Source organism: Prionailurus bengalensis, chromosome D4 (genome assembly GCF_016509475.1).
Source record: "Prionailurus bengalensis isolate Pbe53 chromosome D4, Fcat_Pben_1.1_paternal_pri, whole genome shotgun sequence".
NCBI lineage: Eukaryota > Metazoa > Chordata > Mammalia > Carnivora > Felidae > Prionailurus > Prionailurus bengalensis.
Genome location: NC_057359.1, coordinates 40,316,743 through 40,334,124, shown reverse-complemented (window position 1 = coordinate 40,334,124; position 17,382 = coordinate 40,316,743). Strand labels below are relative to the sequence as shown.

The following is a 17,382-nucleotide window of genomic DNA, read 5'->3' as shown; positions in this document are numbered from 1 at the left end:
TCAGCTCTCACTGCAGGTGCAGGGAAGAGGCACACTGAACATCATCCAGAGCTGGGTTTTTGCCAGGTGAGTGTAGCGACTAGGCAGAGGACAAGGGAGTTTAGGTCTGAGGCCATTGAGTGCGGCCGTAAAGGACAGGGCGATCTAAGCAGGAATATGGAGGAACAGGGAGAGAGAGGGAGACTGCGGATAGGGAGAAAGTTGAAGGGCAAGTAGACTGAAAGTCTTACTAGAGCAGCCAAGTTAGAATGAAGAGAAGGGTATTCAGAGTGGTGTGCTTGGGTTTGTGCTTTGAGTAGAAAAGTTGCAGGTGACGAAGTGGTGTTAAGATACAACTGCGGGGCCCGCTGGCTCTGGTAGGGGGGAGGAGATGAGAAAGTTAAGGAACAGAGAAGCCCTGCTACATTCTTCAGACATAACTAACGACAAAACCTTTTACGTGGAGTACTGCATTCTGTGCCCACGTTATGAGAAATAACATCTTAGCCGAACCGTCAGACTTGTCAGAGCAGATTTGAAGATACGACTAGGACGGCTTTTTCATCTTCTTTTTGAAAGCTCTCTTTGAACATAGGACCATGGACGCTAACTGTAGAATCAACCTCAGTGGAAGGCGTGGTATGAAAAATGCCACCTCTTACTGGTACAATGCGTGTCCTTGTTTCCCACAAACAACAAAAGGAAGGGAATGGGATATTAAGATACAATGAAGTCTTTTAAGTCTCTCTTATTTCTTCCACCTCAGAGTGCATTTTCTTCATATCAAAGTAATTTCTGTGAAACATGTAATCAGTCTCATTTTCAGGAGAAAGCTCGAGGTCTGCTGTATGACAGCATCTAATTTGTCAGGACAGTGAGAGGAGAGTTGCCCAAATGAGCGTTTTCTTCATACAGCCTGTGCAGTGTTCAAGCCTTGCGGTCTCCTGTGCAGTACACGCTCCTGTCCTCCGCCCTCAGCCCCCGCCTCACATTTCCACCGCTTCTTCCACTGATGTGGCCGAACATCAATCCAATCATGAGCATTCTGCCTTGAAACTCCTATCCCCAAATTGTGCCCAGAAATAACCGAACACAATCTTGTCCTCTTTTTTTTTTTTAAATTAAAAAAAAAATTTTTTTTTTAACGTTTATTTATTTTTGAGACAGAGAGAGATACAGCATGAACGGGGGAGGGGCAGAGAGAGAGGGAGACACAGAATCGGAAGCAGGCTCCAGGCTCTGAGCCATCAGCCCAGAGCCCGACGCGGGGCTCGAACTCGCGGACCGCGAGATCGTGACCTGAGCTGAAGTCGGATGCTTAACCGACTGAGCCACCCAGGTGCCCCTGTCCTCTCATTGTAGTATTTTGTCTCTTGTTTCATCTTTTCTTTCAGTGATGTAATTGGATATTTCACTGAGCAGCAGCCTGTTGGATGCACTTATAAATTTGTGTGTAAGAAAGTGCTCTGGGAACATGGGGTCTCTCCATCCTATGCTCATTTTTATGGGCTTGCGAATTTCACAATTGGGATTCCTTAGACTTTTAAGAGAAAGTTTGTAAACGTGGTGCACGACCTTAGCTGATTATTTTCAAAATAACCAGTGTTTGGTAAACTTTTGCTCAGAGTACGTTAGTCGACGGCTGTGTTTGAGGCATATTATCTTGCAGATCTGTGCCATAGCAAATAGGTAGGAATAGGTAAGAATAGATAGGAATAGGAAATGTACCATGCACACTTTTCCTTTCCCTGGGCATCCACAGTGTAAGTAAATACTTGGGACTCTTTCCTGCTTACTTATGAAAATTGCCAATTTTATATCTAGATTTCTTTGATTGTGTTTGATAGATTAAGACATGAGCTAAGTTAACTAGAGGGAAGTGTGTGTCAATCAGTGGTTCTCACATTTTTTTTAACTTCATTTATTTATTTTGAGAGGGAGCGAGAGCACGCAAGAGCATGCATATGCATATGAGTGAGTGGGGAGGGGCAGGGAGAGAGGGAGAGAGAGAATCCCAAGCTGGCTCTGCCCTGTCAGCATGGAGTCCAAGGTGGGGTGTGGGAGGGGGGGGGCTCAGTCTCACGACCACGAGCTCATGACCTACGCCCGAACCAAGAGATGGACACTTAACTGACCGCGCCACCAAGGTGCCCCCAGTGGTTCTCACGTTTGAGCACACATCCAAATCACCCGGAGGACTCACCAGCCTCTGGATTGCTGGGTGCAGCTCTGGGGTCATTGATCTTAGGTCTGTGGTGGAGTCTGAAAATTTGCATCTGGAACAAATTTCCAGATACTGCCGATGCTGCCGTTCTGGGGAGCACAGTGTGGAAACTGCGGGTGTCAGTAACGTATGTGTCCTAATGACCTGTTGCTGGGGTTGGGGTTGGGCTCTTTGCAGACAGGTGGAGAGCCTGAAGCAGAGAATTGCGGGGAAATCCATCCCCACCGAGAAGTTTGCTGTGAGGAAGTCTCGACGTTACTCCTCTTCGTTGCCTGCACCTGTGAAGCTCGTCTTGCCCGCCCTGGTATCTGCCTTTATTTTATTTACTGTTTGTGTTTTAGAAATAAATTGTCTGTTGTAGCAGCAGGGAACATACCTAACTTTTGCTGTGAAGTTTAACTCAATTAAAAGCCACTGTAAGGGTGTTTCTAAGGCGAAGATTTATAAATTATTAAAAATGGAATAATCATAAAAATTATAGCTAATGTTTTTTGACCAGTTGGTATGTTCTAGGCATTATGGTATTTTAAAAATATATCACTTAGGGGCATCTGGGTGGCTCAGTTTGTTAAGCATCCGACTTCGGCTCAGGTCATGAGTTTGAGCCCCGCGTCGGGCTCTGTGCTGACAGCTCAGAGTTTGGAACCTGCTTTGGATTCTGTGTCTCCCTCTTTTTCTGCCCCTCCCCTGCTCGCACTCTGTCTCTGTCTCTCAAAAATAAACATTAAAAAAATTAAAAAATATATATCATTTAATATTTTTTGAAAGCCTATTTTAAAAAATGTATCCTTTAATTCTTATAGTAACCATAAGGGTACTTTCTCTTTATAGCCCCATTTTATAGATAAGGAAATTGAGGCAGAGACGTGAGTCAGCTTAATTGAAGTTGAGTTGAATTCTAATGCAAGCCACGTATATGCTTCTGCCTTTTCTAGTAGCCACATTAAAAATTAAAAGGTAAAAAAAAATTTTAAATTAAAATAATTTTAAGAATATATTTTGTTTAACCCAGTATATGTAAAATGTTGCTGTTTGAGCACGTAACCAATAAAAACTTAATGAGATATTTCATATTCTTTTCTGTTGTTCTAATTATTTGAAATCTAGTGTGTATTTTACTCTTAGGGCACATCTCAGGTTGGAATAGCCACACTTCCGTGCTCAAGTGCCCTAATTGGTTGGAGGCTGTTGTATTCAGCAGTGAAGTTTTGGAGCTCACATTCTTTTTTTTTTTTTTTTTTTTTGCTGGGTCTTTGCTTTATTTTAATTCATCAGACAACTGAAGTTAAACAGATCTTGTTTTGTACCATCTTTTGTATGACATATACTCCCTTTTGTATTTTTTTTTCAGTATATGAGATTTATTGTCAAATTGGTTTCCATACAACACCCAGTGCTCATCCCAACAGGTGCCTTCCTCAATGCCATCACCCACTTTCCCCTCCCTCCCACCCCCCATCAACCCTCAGTTTATTCTCAGTTTTTTTTTTTTTAACGTTTATTTATTTTTGAGACCGAGAGAGACAGAGCATGAACAGGGGAGGGGCAGAGAGTGGGGGGAGACACAGAATCTGAAACAGGCTCCAGGCTCTGAGCTGTCAGCACAGAGCCCGACGCGGGGCTTAAACTCACGGACCGTGAGATCATGACCTGAGCCGAAGTCGGACGCTTAACTGACCGAGCCACCCAGGCACCCCTATTCTCAGTTTTTAAGAGTCTCTCATGGTTTGGCTCTCTCCCACTCTAACCTCTTTTTTTTTTCCCTTCCCCTCCCCCATGGACTTCTGTTAAGTTTCTCAGGATCCACATAAGAGTGAAAACATATGGTATCTGTCTTTCTCTGTATGGCTTATTTCACTTAGCATAACACTCTCCAGTTCCATCCACGTTGCTACAAAGGGCCATATTTCATTCTTTCTCATTGCCACGTAGTACTCCATTGTGTATATAAACCACAATTTCTTTATCCATTCATCAGTTGATGGACATTTAAGCACTTTGCATAATTTGGCTATTGTTGGGAGTGCTGCTATAAACATTGGGGTACAAGTTGGAGCTCACATTCTTAATTGTTACGCTGTTTAAGCTAGGCTTCATGAAAGCATAATTTCAACTTAAATTTTCTTAATGGAGATTTCTTTAAAAAGTCCTGAATATTTCAAATTATTCTGGCTCTTTGGGGCTTTGGTTTTACGTAGGTGTCACATACCATAGAAAAGCCGTTACGTGCAAGCTGACATCTGTAGTCCTCCTTTGGGGTTTCCTGACTTTGTGTGTGGGTGTGTGTGTGTGTGTGTGTGTGTGCGCATGGTCCTATAATTCTCTGGAAATATTTCTAGAAATGGAATTCCTGGTTGAAGGGTGTATGCATTTACTATTTAACATTGCCACATTGCCCTCCAGAAAGGCTGTACTGGTTTAAATTTCTACCAACAGTGTTTTGCTCTTTTAATTTGCATTTGCCTGTTGGTGTGGTTGAGCATCTTTTCGTGTGCTGATTCATTTTTATTTCTTCTTTTGTGACTTGTTCATATACTAATGTAAGTTTTCATTAGTTTTTTTGTCATCGACTCATAGGAGCTCTTTCTATAGTCTGTGAAAAAGAGCACTGCAGCCCCCAGCAGGTGTCAGATGGGAGCTAGCCTGTACCTAGTTCCCAGGTCCACGTATTCTCCGCTTAAGATATCTCTGAGAGCACCACTGTCAGACCAGGTTATTCTGTGCCTGTGATGGAGCGAGACAAAAATTCACTTTACAATCCTATCTGAGCATAGATAAAAACAGGAACACCATGCAAATCACAAAAATGACCAAACATCCCCCTTTCCAGCTAACACGGGAGCCTGCTGCTGGTTTACCATATACAGCTTTTAGATCTGTTCCTGATTGATTTCTATCAAGTGATTTGCATTGGGAATTTTTTTCTTTGTGTCACAGAACTTTTGCAAGAACTTTCTAAAGCATAATAGTCCTTTCTGTGCCCTACAGCTTAGATGCTGGTGTGTACATAACTATAGCCTGCTTTGATCATTAAGGGTTTTAAGGAAGGGTAACTCACTGCACTTCTTTCTGCAGGTTTAAGGGGGTAGACTTGGTTTGAATTTGTGGTAACTAGGAATCTCACCGAATTGCCATTTTTCATAAAATCTCAAATATGAGCTTGCCTTCTTCCTCTTCCTCCTCCTCCTCCTCCTCCTCCTCTTCTTCTTCTTCTTCTTCTTCTTTTTCTTCTTCTTCTTCTTTTTCTTCTTTTAAGTTTATTTATTTTGAGAGAGTGTGTGAGCAGGGGACAGACACAGAGAGAGAGAGAGAGAGAGAGAGAGAGAGAGAGAGAGAGAGAGAATCTCAAGCAGGCTCTGCACTGTCAGCTCAGAGCCTGACATGGTACTCAAACTCACAAACCATGAGATCATGGCCTGAGCCGAAACCGAAAGTCGGATGCTTGATGGACTGAGCCACCCAGGTGCCCCTTTCTGATAAAAGAGCCTATTGATAAAAGCAAAATTAAAAAAATCATCACATAACTATTCCGTTAAGTATTAGGTTGAGGTCTTAACATTGTTAGCAACAAGAAACTGTTAGAAAAAAAAATAGAGTGTTATGATCTTAGTTTTCAGTGCCATAGAGTAGGGATAACTTTGTTGTCACTCAAATGTGTTTTCCTCATTTCCACTACTTCCCTGTGAGAAGCTGTTCAAACAATATCTTTATCATATTTTAAAATTCATTTATCTCTAAAAAGATACTAATTATCTTGCTTATTTCAGACCCTTAAAAATATGAACTGTACTACCAGGAAAGTTAGAAAAATATTTTCAAGCAAAAGCATATTTGCTTTTGGTCCAAAAACATTCTCATCTGTTAGCCTATGAAACGTAATTTGCAATGAGAAATCATTAGTTTACATTTTCGGTGCTGTCATTCAGCCATATGGCCTTTAAATGAATGCATTTTCTGCATATTGGATTGCATTGCTGGACTGTCACATGTTTTTAATGATATAAAAGAGCCATTAAAATATTTTCTGTGTTCATTCCCAGTGAAGTCCTTGGAAACATTTTATGTAAACAATTGGCAGATATTTTAAAATGTTTCCCTTTACTTAAATATAACAACAAAACTTTATAGCAAATAACAATTGTTTATAGTATCAGTTAAAAGTATTCTATTTATTTCTGTATTTGTAACCTATTATCTGCCAAAAGAACTGAATACCGGGAGATGCTTAAATGAATGAGTACATTTTTTCAGTAAAAACCTAATATACTATATATATTGAATTACTTCACGGTATAAAAGGGAAAAAGGCATATCATGAAACAAGAAAAGGGGAAATTATATGCACTATACTCCATATGAGGAAAGCTAAGGAGAATGATCTCAGAATGTCGTCTTGAGATCTCTAGCAACCAAGGAAGTAGTTTCTTTGTTGTAAAGGACATTGAATAACCTCACATAATTGCGAATGGTTTTTCATTCTTCCTCCTTAGGAAATGATGTATGTCTGGAATGGTTTTCCAATAGTGAGCAAGAGAAAAGACCTTTCTGAAAATCTGTTGGTAACTGTTGAAAAGGCGGAGGCTGCTTTACAAAATGAAAGTAAGTATGAAAAGCAAAAGCTGGAAATCTTTTCTTTCCTTTCTTTCTTTCTTTTTTATAACCACTTTCCTGTCCTTTCCCTGTACACCTCTGCCTATGTTAATTTGTATGCATCACAAGGACATAGCACTTGGGCTGCAAGGGTCTGGGTGATTGCAGTCAGAAGAGGGGAAGAATGACACACATTGCAATGTGGACGAGCCTTGGGGGCACGGGGGCTAAAGGAAAGATGCCAGTTGCGGAAGACAGCATATTGCATGACTCCGTATATATGAAATATTGAGAACAGGTAAATCTATAAAGACAGAAAGTGGACTAGTGGTTGCCTAGGGATGGGAGAACTGGTGTGTGTGTGTGTGTGTGTGTGTGTGTGTGTGTGTGTGAGAGAGAGAGAGAGAGAGAGAGAGAGATAGTTGAAGGGTATGGCATTTCTTTTTGGAGTGTTGAAAATGTTCGAAGATTGTGGTATTGGTTGCACAACTCTATAATATACTCAAAACCAGTGAACTGTGTGCTTCAAACGGGTGAATTGGACCCTATGTGAATTGTATCTGAATGTGTCCGTACCTGAAAAAGATGAACAATTATTTTGAGCTTTAGAGCAGCACAAGGCACAAGTGCACTTCTGGTTTTAGTTTGTGACTTTCCATGCCTCCTTTTGCTCTGTGATGACTGTTACGTTTTTGCAGACACAGAGATTGTTTTCAAGTTGAACTTTTATCACAATTTAATTTTTCTAGTGATAGCTGTTGGTTGTACTGGAGGCCCCTCTCCAGTTTGCTGAAAGCTCCATTTCCTGGAAGCAGCTGGCATAGTAGAAGGGGAATCAGGCCATCTGGGCTTACAGCCCCAGCTCTGCGGCTGTGAGACTCCGGAAGGCATACCTCATCATTCTAGGCCTCTGGTTTCTTTTCAAATGGGATGATGATATTCCAAGATACCCAGATGATATCCAAAGTTTTCTTGTTCTGACATTGCCTGATTTGTTATCTTAAATAGAGGCTTTATCTTTTGATGAATGATTCTATTAAATGGCAGCCTTTGTAAGTGTTGCTCCTGAACCTCCTAATCATTCAGGTATTATCCCAAGATAACGGTCTTATCCTTTGGAATGTTCTTTTTTTTTTTTTTTTTTTTTTTTAGTTTATTTATTTATTTTGAGAGAGAGAGAGTGGAAGCACAAGTGGGGGAAGGGCAGAGAAGGAGAGGGAGAGAGAGAGAATCCCAAGCAGGCTCTGCACTGTCAGCGCAGGGCCTGATAGGAGCTTGAACTCAAGAACCGTGAGATCATGACCTCAGTTGAAGTCGGCTGCTTAATGGACTGAGCCACCCAGGTGCCCCTCCTTCCGAGTGTTCTAACCACAGAAGTAACATGAAAACTTCCATGGTGATAAACATGGCAAAGGGCATAGAAGTTCAAGAAAAGTCAGAGAAAATTATAACAGTTAACTCCCATTTCATAACTGGAAAAAGATGGGCACTGATGGAGTGGTTAGCCCCATACTCAATATATTCTCCACATGGGGAATTAAATATTGAACATAGCTCCAGGGATGAGGACCTCATTTGGATCATTTTTGTATTTGGAGCAATAGAATGAGGTTGAAATGTTAAATGAGATTTTCTTTATGGTTAAAAAATTAAGCACATAATTTTGATTGATAGACGTAGGTGAAAAAAGTCACCCATACTTTTGCTACTATAACACAGTTAATTTAGGATTTTAGTTTGTCCCATCCTAGCCTTAGTTTTATAGTTGTAACCGTAGTGTGCCTGGATGTGTACTAATTTACTTTTTTTGCACTTAATATATCATAAACTTTTAAAAATTGAGGTATAATTGGCATATTACATTGTGTGAATGTCAGATGTGTACCATAATGATTCAGTATTGTGGACTCTAATGCAACACTATAAGTCTAGTTAACATTTGTTACCATACACAGCTACAAAAAAATTTTTTTGTGTGCATTGAGAACTTTTTTTTTTAATGTTTATTTATTTTTGAGAGAGACAGAGACAGAATGCGAGTGGGTTAGGGGCAGAGAGGGAGGGACACCCAGAAGCAGAAGCAGGCTCCAGGCTCCGAGCTGTCAGCACAGAGCCCGATGCGGGGCTTGAACTCACGAGCTGTGAGATCATGACCTGAGCCGAAGTCGGACGCTCAACCTACTGAGCCACCCAGGCACCCCTGTGTTGAGAACTTTTAAGATCTGTTCTCTTAGCAACTTTCAAATATGCAAGTATTATTAACTATAGTTACCATGTACATTATAGTCCCATGATTTATGTATTTTATAATGGGAAGTTAATACCTTTGACCCTCTTAACCCATTTCTCCCACCTTCCATGCCCCACCCCTGGCAACCGCCAATTTATGAGCTTGTTTTTATTTTGTTTGTTGTTTGTTTAATTTATTTAAGAAAAAAAACTTAAAAAAATTTTTTTTAATGTTTTATTTATTTTTGAGATAGAGACAGAGCATGAGCTGGGGAGAGGCAGAGAGAGAGGGAGACACAGAATCCGAAGCAGGCTCCAGGCTCCGAGCTGTCAGCACAGAGCCCGATGCGGGGCCCAAACTCACACACTGCGAGATCTTGACCTGAGCCGAAGTCGGACGCTCAACCAACTGAGCCACTCAGGCGCCCCAAGAAAAAAAATTTTTTTAATGTTTATTTATTTTTGAGAGAGAGAGAGAGAGAGAGAGGCAGAGCTCGAGTAGGGGAGAGGCAGAAAGAGAGGGAGACATAGAATCCAAAGCAGGCTCCAGGCTCCTAGCCTGTCAGCACAGAGCCTGATGCAGGGCTTGAACTCATGGACCATGAGATCATGACCTGAGCCGAAGTCAGACACTTACTGACTGAGCCACCCAGGGGCCCCTGTTTGTTTTAGAGTCCACATATAAGTGAGATGTATGATATTTGTATTTCTCTGACTGACTTATCACACTATTTAGCAAAATGCCCTCAAGGTCAATCCGTGTTGTTGCAAAACGGCAAGATTGTATTTATTTATTGAGAGAATATTGAGATGAGAGAGAGAGAGAGAGTGCGCATGCCATGAGCATGCACACAAGTGAGGGAGGGACAAAAGGAGAGAGAGAGGGAGGGATGAAGGGAGAGAGAGGGAGGGATGAAGGGAGAGAGAGAGAGAGAGAGAGAGAGAGAGAGAGAGAGAGAGAGAGAGAGAATATGAATCCCAAGCAGGCTCCATTCCCAGCATGGAGCCTGACATGGGGCTCGATCTCATGAACTGTGAGATCATGATCTGAGCCGAAATCACGCGTTGGAAGCTTAACCGACTGAGCCACCTGGTTAATCTCACCGACTGAGATTTTATTTTTTATGGCTAAATAATATTCCACTGTATGTGTCTACAACATTTTCTTTATCCGTTCTTCCATTGATGGCTTCTATATTTTGGCTATTGTAAATAATGCTGCAATAAACATGAGGGTGAAAATACCTTTTCAAGTTAGTGTTTTCACTTTCTTTGGATAAATACCCAGAAGTGGAATGTTCAAAGATTGTGGTATTGGTTGCACAACTCTATAATATACTCAAAACCAGTGAACTGTGTGCTTCAAACGGGTGAATTGGACCATATGTGAATTGTATCTGAATACGTCCGTACCCGAAAAAGATGAACAGTCAGTCGAGCTTTAGAGCAGCGCAAGGTACAAGTATACTTCTGGTTTTAGTTTGTGACTTTCCATGCTTCCTTTTGCTCTGTGATGACTGTTATGTTTTTGCAGACACAGAAGATTGTTTTTTCTTAGACTTTTAAGTTGTTGTTTAATGGCTCTTAGAATAATTTCAAAAGCTTCGTAGCCCTGCATGGAGCTAACATAGCATAATTTAATCAGCTCTTTGGTATTGTTGGGCATTTCGGCTGATTTTTCTATATTTAAATTAATTCTAGGAGTGCCTGGGTGGCTCAGTTGGTTAAGCCTCTGACTTCAGCTCAGGTCATGATCTCGTGGTTCATGAGTTCGAGCCCCTCATCGGGCTCTGTGCTGACAGCTCAGCCTGGAGCCTGCTTCGGATTCTGTGTCTCCCTCTCTCTCTGCCCCTCCCCTGTTTGCACTCTGCCTCTCTCTCTCTCTCTCTCTCTCTCTCTCAAAAATAAGCATTAAAAAAATTTTTTTTAATTAATTCTAACTTTAGATTGACATCATAAGGAGAAGAAATATAAAAGAGGGAAAGCTGAATCAGTGGCCTGATTTGCTAACAAGGTCAAGGTTTCAGGCAGGATAGTTGAAGAAGCCCATAGAATAAAAAGCAGTGATGTTCTGAGGTCACAGACAATACCCCATCCACTTACCACAAAGAGCTCTTCTGCAAATATAAACTGGTAATCACGGGAGATGAGATAAATGGAATGATCTACTCCACTATCCACACAAAGGTCATTTGCTGATGGAGGGTGAGTAATACCATTTCCCATATTAAAGGAAGAGTTTTTGTAAAGAACCATGGTTCCTTTTCTCTTCTTTTTTCCTCCCCCTTACCGAAAAGTTTTAACACAAAAGCCCCTTATGAGCTGGAGGTTAGATAGAGTGGCCGAAATACTGAGGTATTTATCTTCATGGACTGATGATTCTTTGTGATTTCTGGGCCCCATGGAAACAAGTGGATGAAAAGACTCAAGAAACTGGGATCAAAAAGAGAAATCCAAAGTTTGTACTATTTAACAGAGAACCAAAGGAGCGTATGTAGAAGTACAGACTTACAGACTCACTATGTGGACGTTTTAGACTTCCTCTGTATGTTCTAGATGTTCCGTCACGAATGTATTTTCTACTTAGTTTCTATATATAGAGTTGTATTAAACTTCTTTACTATTGTTTTCACAATTACATCTTTACATCCTTTTAATTTTGTTACTAAATTTTTTAATGTTTATTTATTTTTGAGAGAGAGAGAGAGAGAGAGAGAGAGAGAGAGAGAGAGAGAGAGTAAGCAGGGGAGAGGCAGAGAGAGAGGCAGACACAGAATCTGAAGCAGGCTCCAGGCTCTGAGCTGTCAGCACAGAGCCCGATGCAGGGCTCGAACTCGAGGACTGTGAGATCATGACCTGAGCCGAAGTTGGACACTTAACCAGCTGAGCCACCCAGGCGCCCCTCCATGTGACCCATTTTTAACTGTATAGTTCAGTAATGTTAAGTATATTCACATAGTTGTGCAACCAGCCTCCAGAACTTCTCAATACCCATTAAAAGTAACTCCGTTTCCCTCTCCCCATAGCCTGTGGCAACCACACTTCTACTTTTTGTTATGATGAATTTGACTACTCTAGGTTGCTTGTATGATGGAATCCTACATTATTTGTCCTTTTGGGACTGACCTATTTCACTAAGCATAATAGGCCTCAGCATACATCCATGTTGTAGCATGTGTGAGAATTTCCCCTTTTCAAGGCTGCGTAATATTCCATTGACTGTACACATCACATTTTGTACCTTTGGATTGCTTCCACTTTTTGGATGTTACAAATAATACTTCTATGAGCATGGGTTTGCAAATATTTTTTTGAGATTGCTTTCAGTTCTTGTAGATATATGCCTAGAAGTAGAATTGCTGGATCATATGGCATTTCTATTTTAAATTTTTTGAGGAATCGCCACATTGTTTTCTCTAGTGGCTGCACCATTTTGTATTCCCCCCCAGCAGCCTGCAAGGTTCCAATTTCTTTATATCCTCCCAGTACTTGTAATTTATGGGGGTTTTTTTGGTGGCTGTTTCCTTGTTTTTTTCTTTTTTCTTTCTTTCTTTTTTTTTTTTTTTGGCAGTAGCCATACCAATGAGTGTGAGATGATCTTTACTCTTCAATGTGAAAGAATTCAAAAAGGAAAAATATTTTTTTTTATTAAAATGTTTTTTAAATGTTTATTTTATATTTGAGAGAGAGAGAGAGAGAGCACGAGCGTGAGCAGTGGAGGGCAGAGAGAGGGGGAGACATAGAATCTAAAGCAGGCTTCAGGCTCCAAGCTGTCAGCGCAGAGCCCGATGCGGGGCTCAAACCCACGAACTGTGAGATCGTGACCTGAGCTGAAGTTGGATGCCACCCAGGAGTCCTGAAAAATACTTCATTTTGATTTGAGTGTTATGTCAACATGAAGTTACATCATTTTGAAATTTAGATGAAATGAAACCACATGAAAGTTCACCTTAAAAAATGAGATTTCACAAAATGCACCTTTGTAACATCCATTTGGGCTTTTAAACAAATTTTAGTATTCATTTTTGTTCAGCTAATTTGTCTACTTTAAATTAACTTGCTCATTTGAATACTCTTAGATTTTCCATATTAGTTATAGAATTATGATAGGCTAAGAAAACATTGTTCCTGCCAGTAGGGGAGTTATCTAGGATTAAAGCCCACATATCTACAAACCAATTGGGAAAATGGGTATGTTTTTAATAAGTGCCTATGTAAAAAACCAGGAGGCGAAGGAAAACCTCTTTTTATTAAATGGAGACATTTGTAGACTGTCCCCCCACACCACCCCCAGAAAAGTAGACCAGCTCGTTTCTTGTGTTTTCCCATAAACAAAAGGGTTTTGGTTCAGTACAATGAATTCTGATACTTGAATGTCTATCCTTTGTAGTACCACGAGAGCCCGGGACCTTTATATAGTAAGAAGTCCGGAGGGACTATTGAGTTTTTCTCTATTTGAGCAGTCTCTTCAGCCTTTACCTCAAAGCTTATTTGGTCCCTTACTAGTTGGGGGACAGGTTTAAAGGAGTTAATATTATGTATCAGACTATGCATGTGCAGTGCAATAAAGGTTTAGAAAACCAGACTGTTCTCTCCATTCGTTCCTTACTCTTTTTATGATCCGTTGAGATGATGGGCTTAGAGATATTTAAGCAGGGCTAGGGGAAGCTCAGACAGATGCACCGTACTTTGTACAATTCTGTTTTTGTATGTGTTCCCTCTGGGTTAAAAAAAAAAAAAAAAAAGTTTTCCTTCCTGAAGATTATCTTTGCCAGATTTTATGCATGAAATTTATGATAATTTCTTCCAGGTCCATTGTTTTATGCAGGAAAATGACCAGATTTCCATCTCTGCTCCCTCTTCCTCCCCAGTAGTGACCTTTCAGTAATTAAGCTCTTATCTTTCAGAGCAAGGGGAAGAAGATCCAAAATTGAAAAAAAAAAAAATGAAGTTGTAAAACTGAGGTGTTGGGAATCGAATGTGTTTCTGCTTCTCTTCCTCTTGGCAAGTGTCTCTGAAGTAAAAGATGACAGAGGGGACAGTTGGTGTTCTCGTCTGACAATGCAGTTACGAAAGGCTGGTTATGGATGCAAAGGGAAGGATAAGGTTTAATAAGAGAAAAACACTTGTTACCACGCGTGGAGTCAGTGTCTGCTATTAATTCCGTTAGTGTTCCATTGGAAATCTAACTGAGCTCATCATGTAGCCAGAAGTTGGTAGAGTAGTTCTGCTTTGACTACTTGCTTTGTGGAATTATATAGCAAACATGATCAGGGTTACATAAAAGGGAAAATGCTACTCGATGGCTTTTCACTTTCTAAATCTATTCTTAAATTTTTCCTTTGGTGCATCTCAGCTGGTTTCTAAAAAGTTCCGTGTGAATATTTTTGTAGTTTCGGCTTCAAGCTTTCTTTTTCCTCAGCCTGCCCTCTGCTTTATTAAGTTAAGCAGATCTTTTGTGATGAAAATGTGCCTTGGCAGCATTATTGGATATTTTTCTTGGAATATAAAATGGAAATTGTGTGTTGAAATGTTCATCTGTGAACTTGCCCATGAGGTTGAGAATCATGATAAAGCATTCTATTTTAAGGGAAAATAATCATCTGACAGTGTTCTGTGGTGAGGAAATAGTGGTTTTGCTAAGGTTTTTGGAGGAATGTGGTGTTTTTGAGCCCATTTTCCATATCCTTCATTCATGATCTAAATAAAAGCTAAGTGTGGCTTTACTGGTACTTTAATTTTCCAGCAAGATTTGCTGTTCCTCAGCAAAACCATCACTCACTGAGCACTAGAATTTTATAAGACAAACTTTCAAAAATGCGAATACAGAACTCAATAGAATGCATAAAAATGATACTAAAAACTAGCATCCAGTATGGTCCCTAAGGGTTCGGTTCTAGGCCTGGGAAGATATTGCTTCCTGTATGTATATTTCAGTGAGCATCCATGCTTAGAAGCATGGATTTGTTTGTGTGTGGGGGGGAGGGTGGGTAGGGGTTGAAAAATAGTCCTTAATTTTAATAGGAAAGGTAATGTGATATTGATACCTGTGATTTTTCTTGGTGAATGAACTATCAGAGCTTAGAAGCGAGAGGTGAGTGTCAGCTGTTTTTAGCACCTAGAGGTAAAGTGATCCCCTTCCAGTTGGTTGAGTAGCATCATTAACCTCCCATAAACAAGCAGTTTACTAACTAAAACACCAGCGTGTGTTGGTGCACCTGCCTGGCTCAGTTGGAGGCATGTGCGATTCTTAATTTTGGGGTCATGAGTTCAAGCCCCATATGGGGTATAAAGATTACTTAAATAAATAAAACTTAAAAAAAAAAACCAAACCAATCCCCAAGCCACACCAGCGTGTGTTGATGGTGATTTCTGAGGTTTGTACTGGAAGCAGGAGGATCTCAATATGAGGACTCCCAGGCCTCACTGGTTTGGCTGACTGCCCCTCTAGTCCCCTGTGTTTGTTGTCACAGCTGAGCGTGTAAATTAGCAGTGTGTCTTTGGAATGACTTAGTTGCAGTAACTTGCAAAACCCCCGAATTCCGAAGTGGTAGATGTGAAATGGCTACCTTTGTCAGGTTGATGGCACGCATAATATGATTCCTTTTGTTTAACATTCTGTAGCCTTGCACTGTAGGAAGGCAAAGGGTCGTTTTCAAAAGGGAAAACGTGGTGAAAGAAAAACCTTCACATTAGCCTCAAGCAGTTGCAAGTTTTGCGAGGGTTTTAGGTAACTTACATGCACTTCAGAACCATTTTGTCTAATTTTATGACATAATTTCCCCCCAAAAGAACATAACCTGGGAGAATTGATAAGTTGTAAACAGAATGATCTGGAGAGGGCATTCTACTTCCTGAATTTTTAATGGGTGGGAAGCCATCTGCTTCTCCATATGGAAGTGTTATCCGCTTACGCGTGAAGCCAGCACAGTTAGACGCCAGAACCACAGGACGAGGCAGGCTCCTTGCTCCTCACTGCTTTACCTTTTATAGGATTAATAAAGCTCTTGCTTCATTTAGAGTTCAGGTTTCCTATTGTTACATCTAAGGTTACATAACTCCAAGAATGAGCACCTAAAAAAAGATTTTTTTTTTTATAATACGCATTTTTTTTAGGATCTCAAATATTTTTTTAAAGTTGATTTATTTTGAGAGAGAGAGAGAGTGAGCAAGCATATGTGTGTATGTATGTTGGGGAGGGGCAGGGAGAAGGAGAGAGAAATCCAAGCAGGCCCCTTGCTAACAGTGCAGAGCCCGACGTGGAGCTCGAATCCAGGAACTGTGCGATCATGACCTGAACCTAAACTAAGAGTTGGAACCAGCCACCCAGGCACCCCTGAGAAAAGATTTTTAAGTGGATAGAGTGAACCCCTTAGTAAATTGGTGTATTAATGTAGTGAACTCTCTATTCTTTTAATTTAAAATATTTTCATTGTATTTTATTAAGTGAAACATAACAAGTGCTAAAAATACTTCCCTTGTGTTTAAATGATACCTCTGAGGAACACCTGGGTGGCTCATTCGGCTAAACTTCCAACTCTTGGTATCGACTCAGGTCGTGATCTCTCGGTTCGTGAGTTTGAACCCCACGCTGGGCTCCATGCTGACAGCAGGGATCCTGCTTGCGATTCTCTCCCTCTCCCTCTCTCTCCACCCCTCCCCCACTGGTGCTTACTCTCTCTCTCTCTCTCTCTCTCTCTCTCTCTCTTAAAATAAATAAATTTGAAACAAAGATCCCTCTGAAACCAAATAGCTATTAGTTCTGCCTCTTAATTACGATTTTTAAGTGTTTCTCCTTTTGTGTGTGATTTCTGCTTGTTTTGCTTTAAGGTTTGAGCGACTACTCTGTGGACGACGAGTGCCTGGTGAAGCTGCTGAAAGGGTGCTGCCTGAAGAACTTGCAGCGGCCCTTGCAGGCGGAGCTGTGCTTCAACCACGTCATCCAAAGGTACCGACAGACAAGGAAGCCAAGCGGCGTGTGCACCGTGGTTTCCAGGAAGTTGCTGTGAGACAGTGATGGGTTATCTCCCGCTGCTAACATTTTCCTCGGTGTTCCCAGGGAGAGAATCCAGTAGTGTTCTCTTCGTCCTTTGAGAGCAAAGCTATAGACCAAGAAGAACACGGCTGTATGCATTTCCACTGGGTAGTTTAAGCAGACCCCTAAGTTCTGTGAAAACTAAACGCTGTCTTTTTTTTTTTTTTTTTAAATTTTTTTTTTTCAACGTTTATTTATTTTTGGGACAGAGAGAGACAGAGCATGAACGGGGTAGGGGCAGAGAGAGAGGGAGACACAGAATCGGAAACAGGCTCCAGGCTCTGAGCCATCAGCCCAGAGCCTGACGCGGGGCTCGAACTCACGG

At 40.9% G+C, this 17,382-nt stretch overlaps 1 protein-coding gene across 1 annotated transcript in view; it reads left to right on the top strand.

Moving 5' to 3' along the window:
* The window catches only part of TTC39B (tetratricopeptide repeat domain 39B), a 129,430-nt gene that overhangs the window by 100,009 nt on the left and 12,039 nt on the right, over window positions 1-17,382 (top strand). The window contains 3 exon segments of the mRNA XM_043566468.1: window positions 2,381-2,507; window positions 6,694-6,802; window positions 16,853-16,970. Of these exon segments, the coding sequence (XP_043422403.1) occupies window positions 2,381-2,507; window positions 6,694-6,802; window positions 16,853-16,970 (354 nt within the window).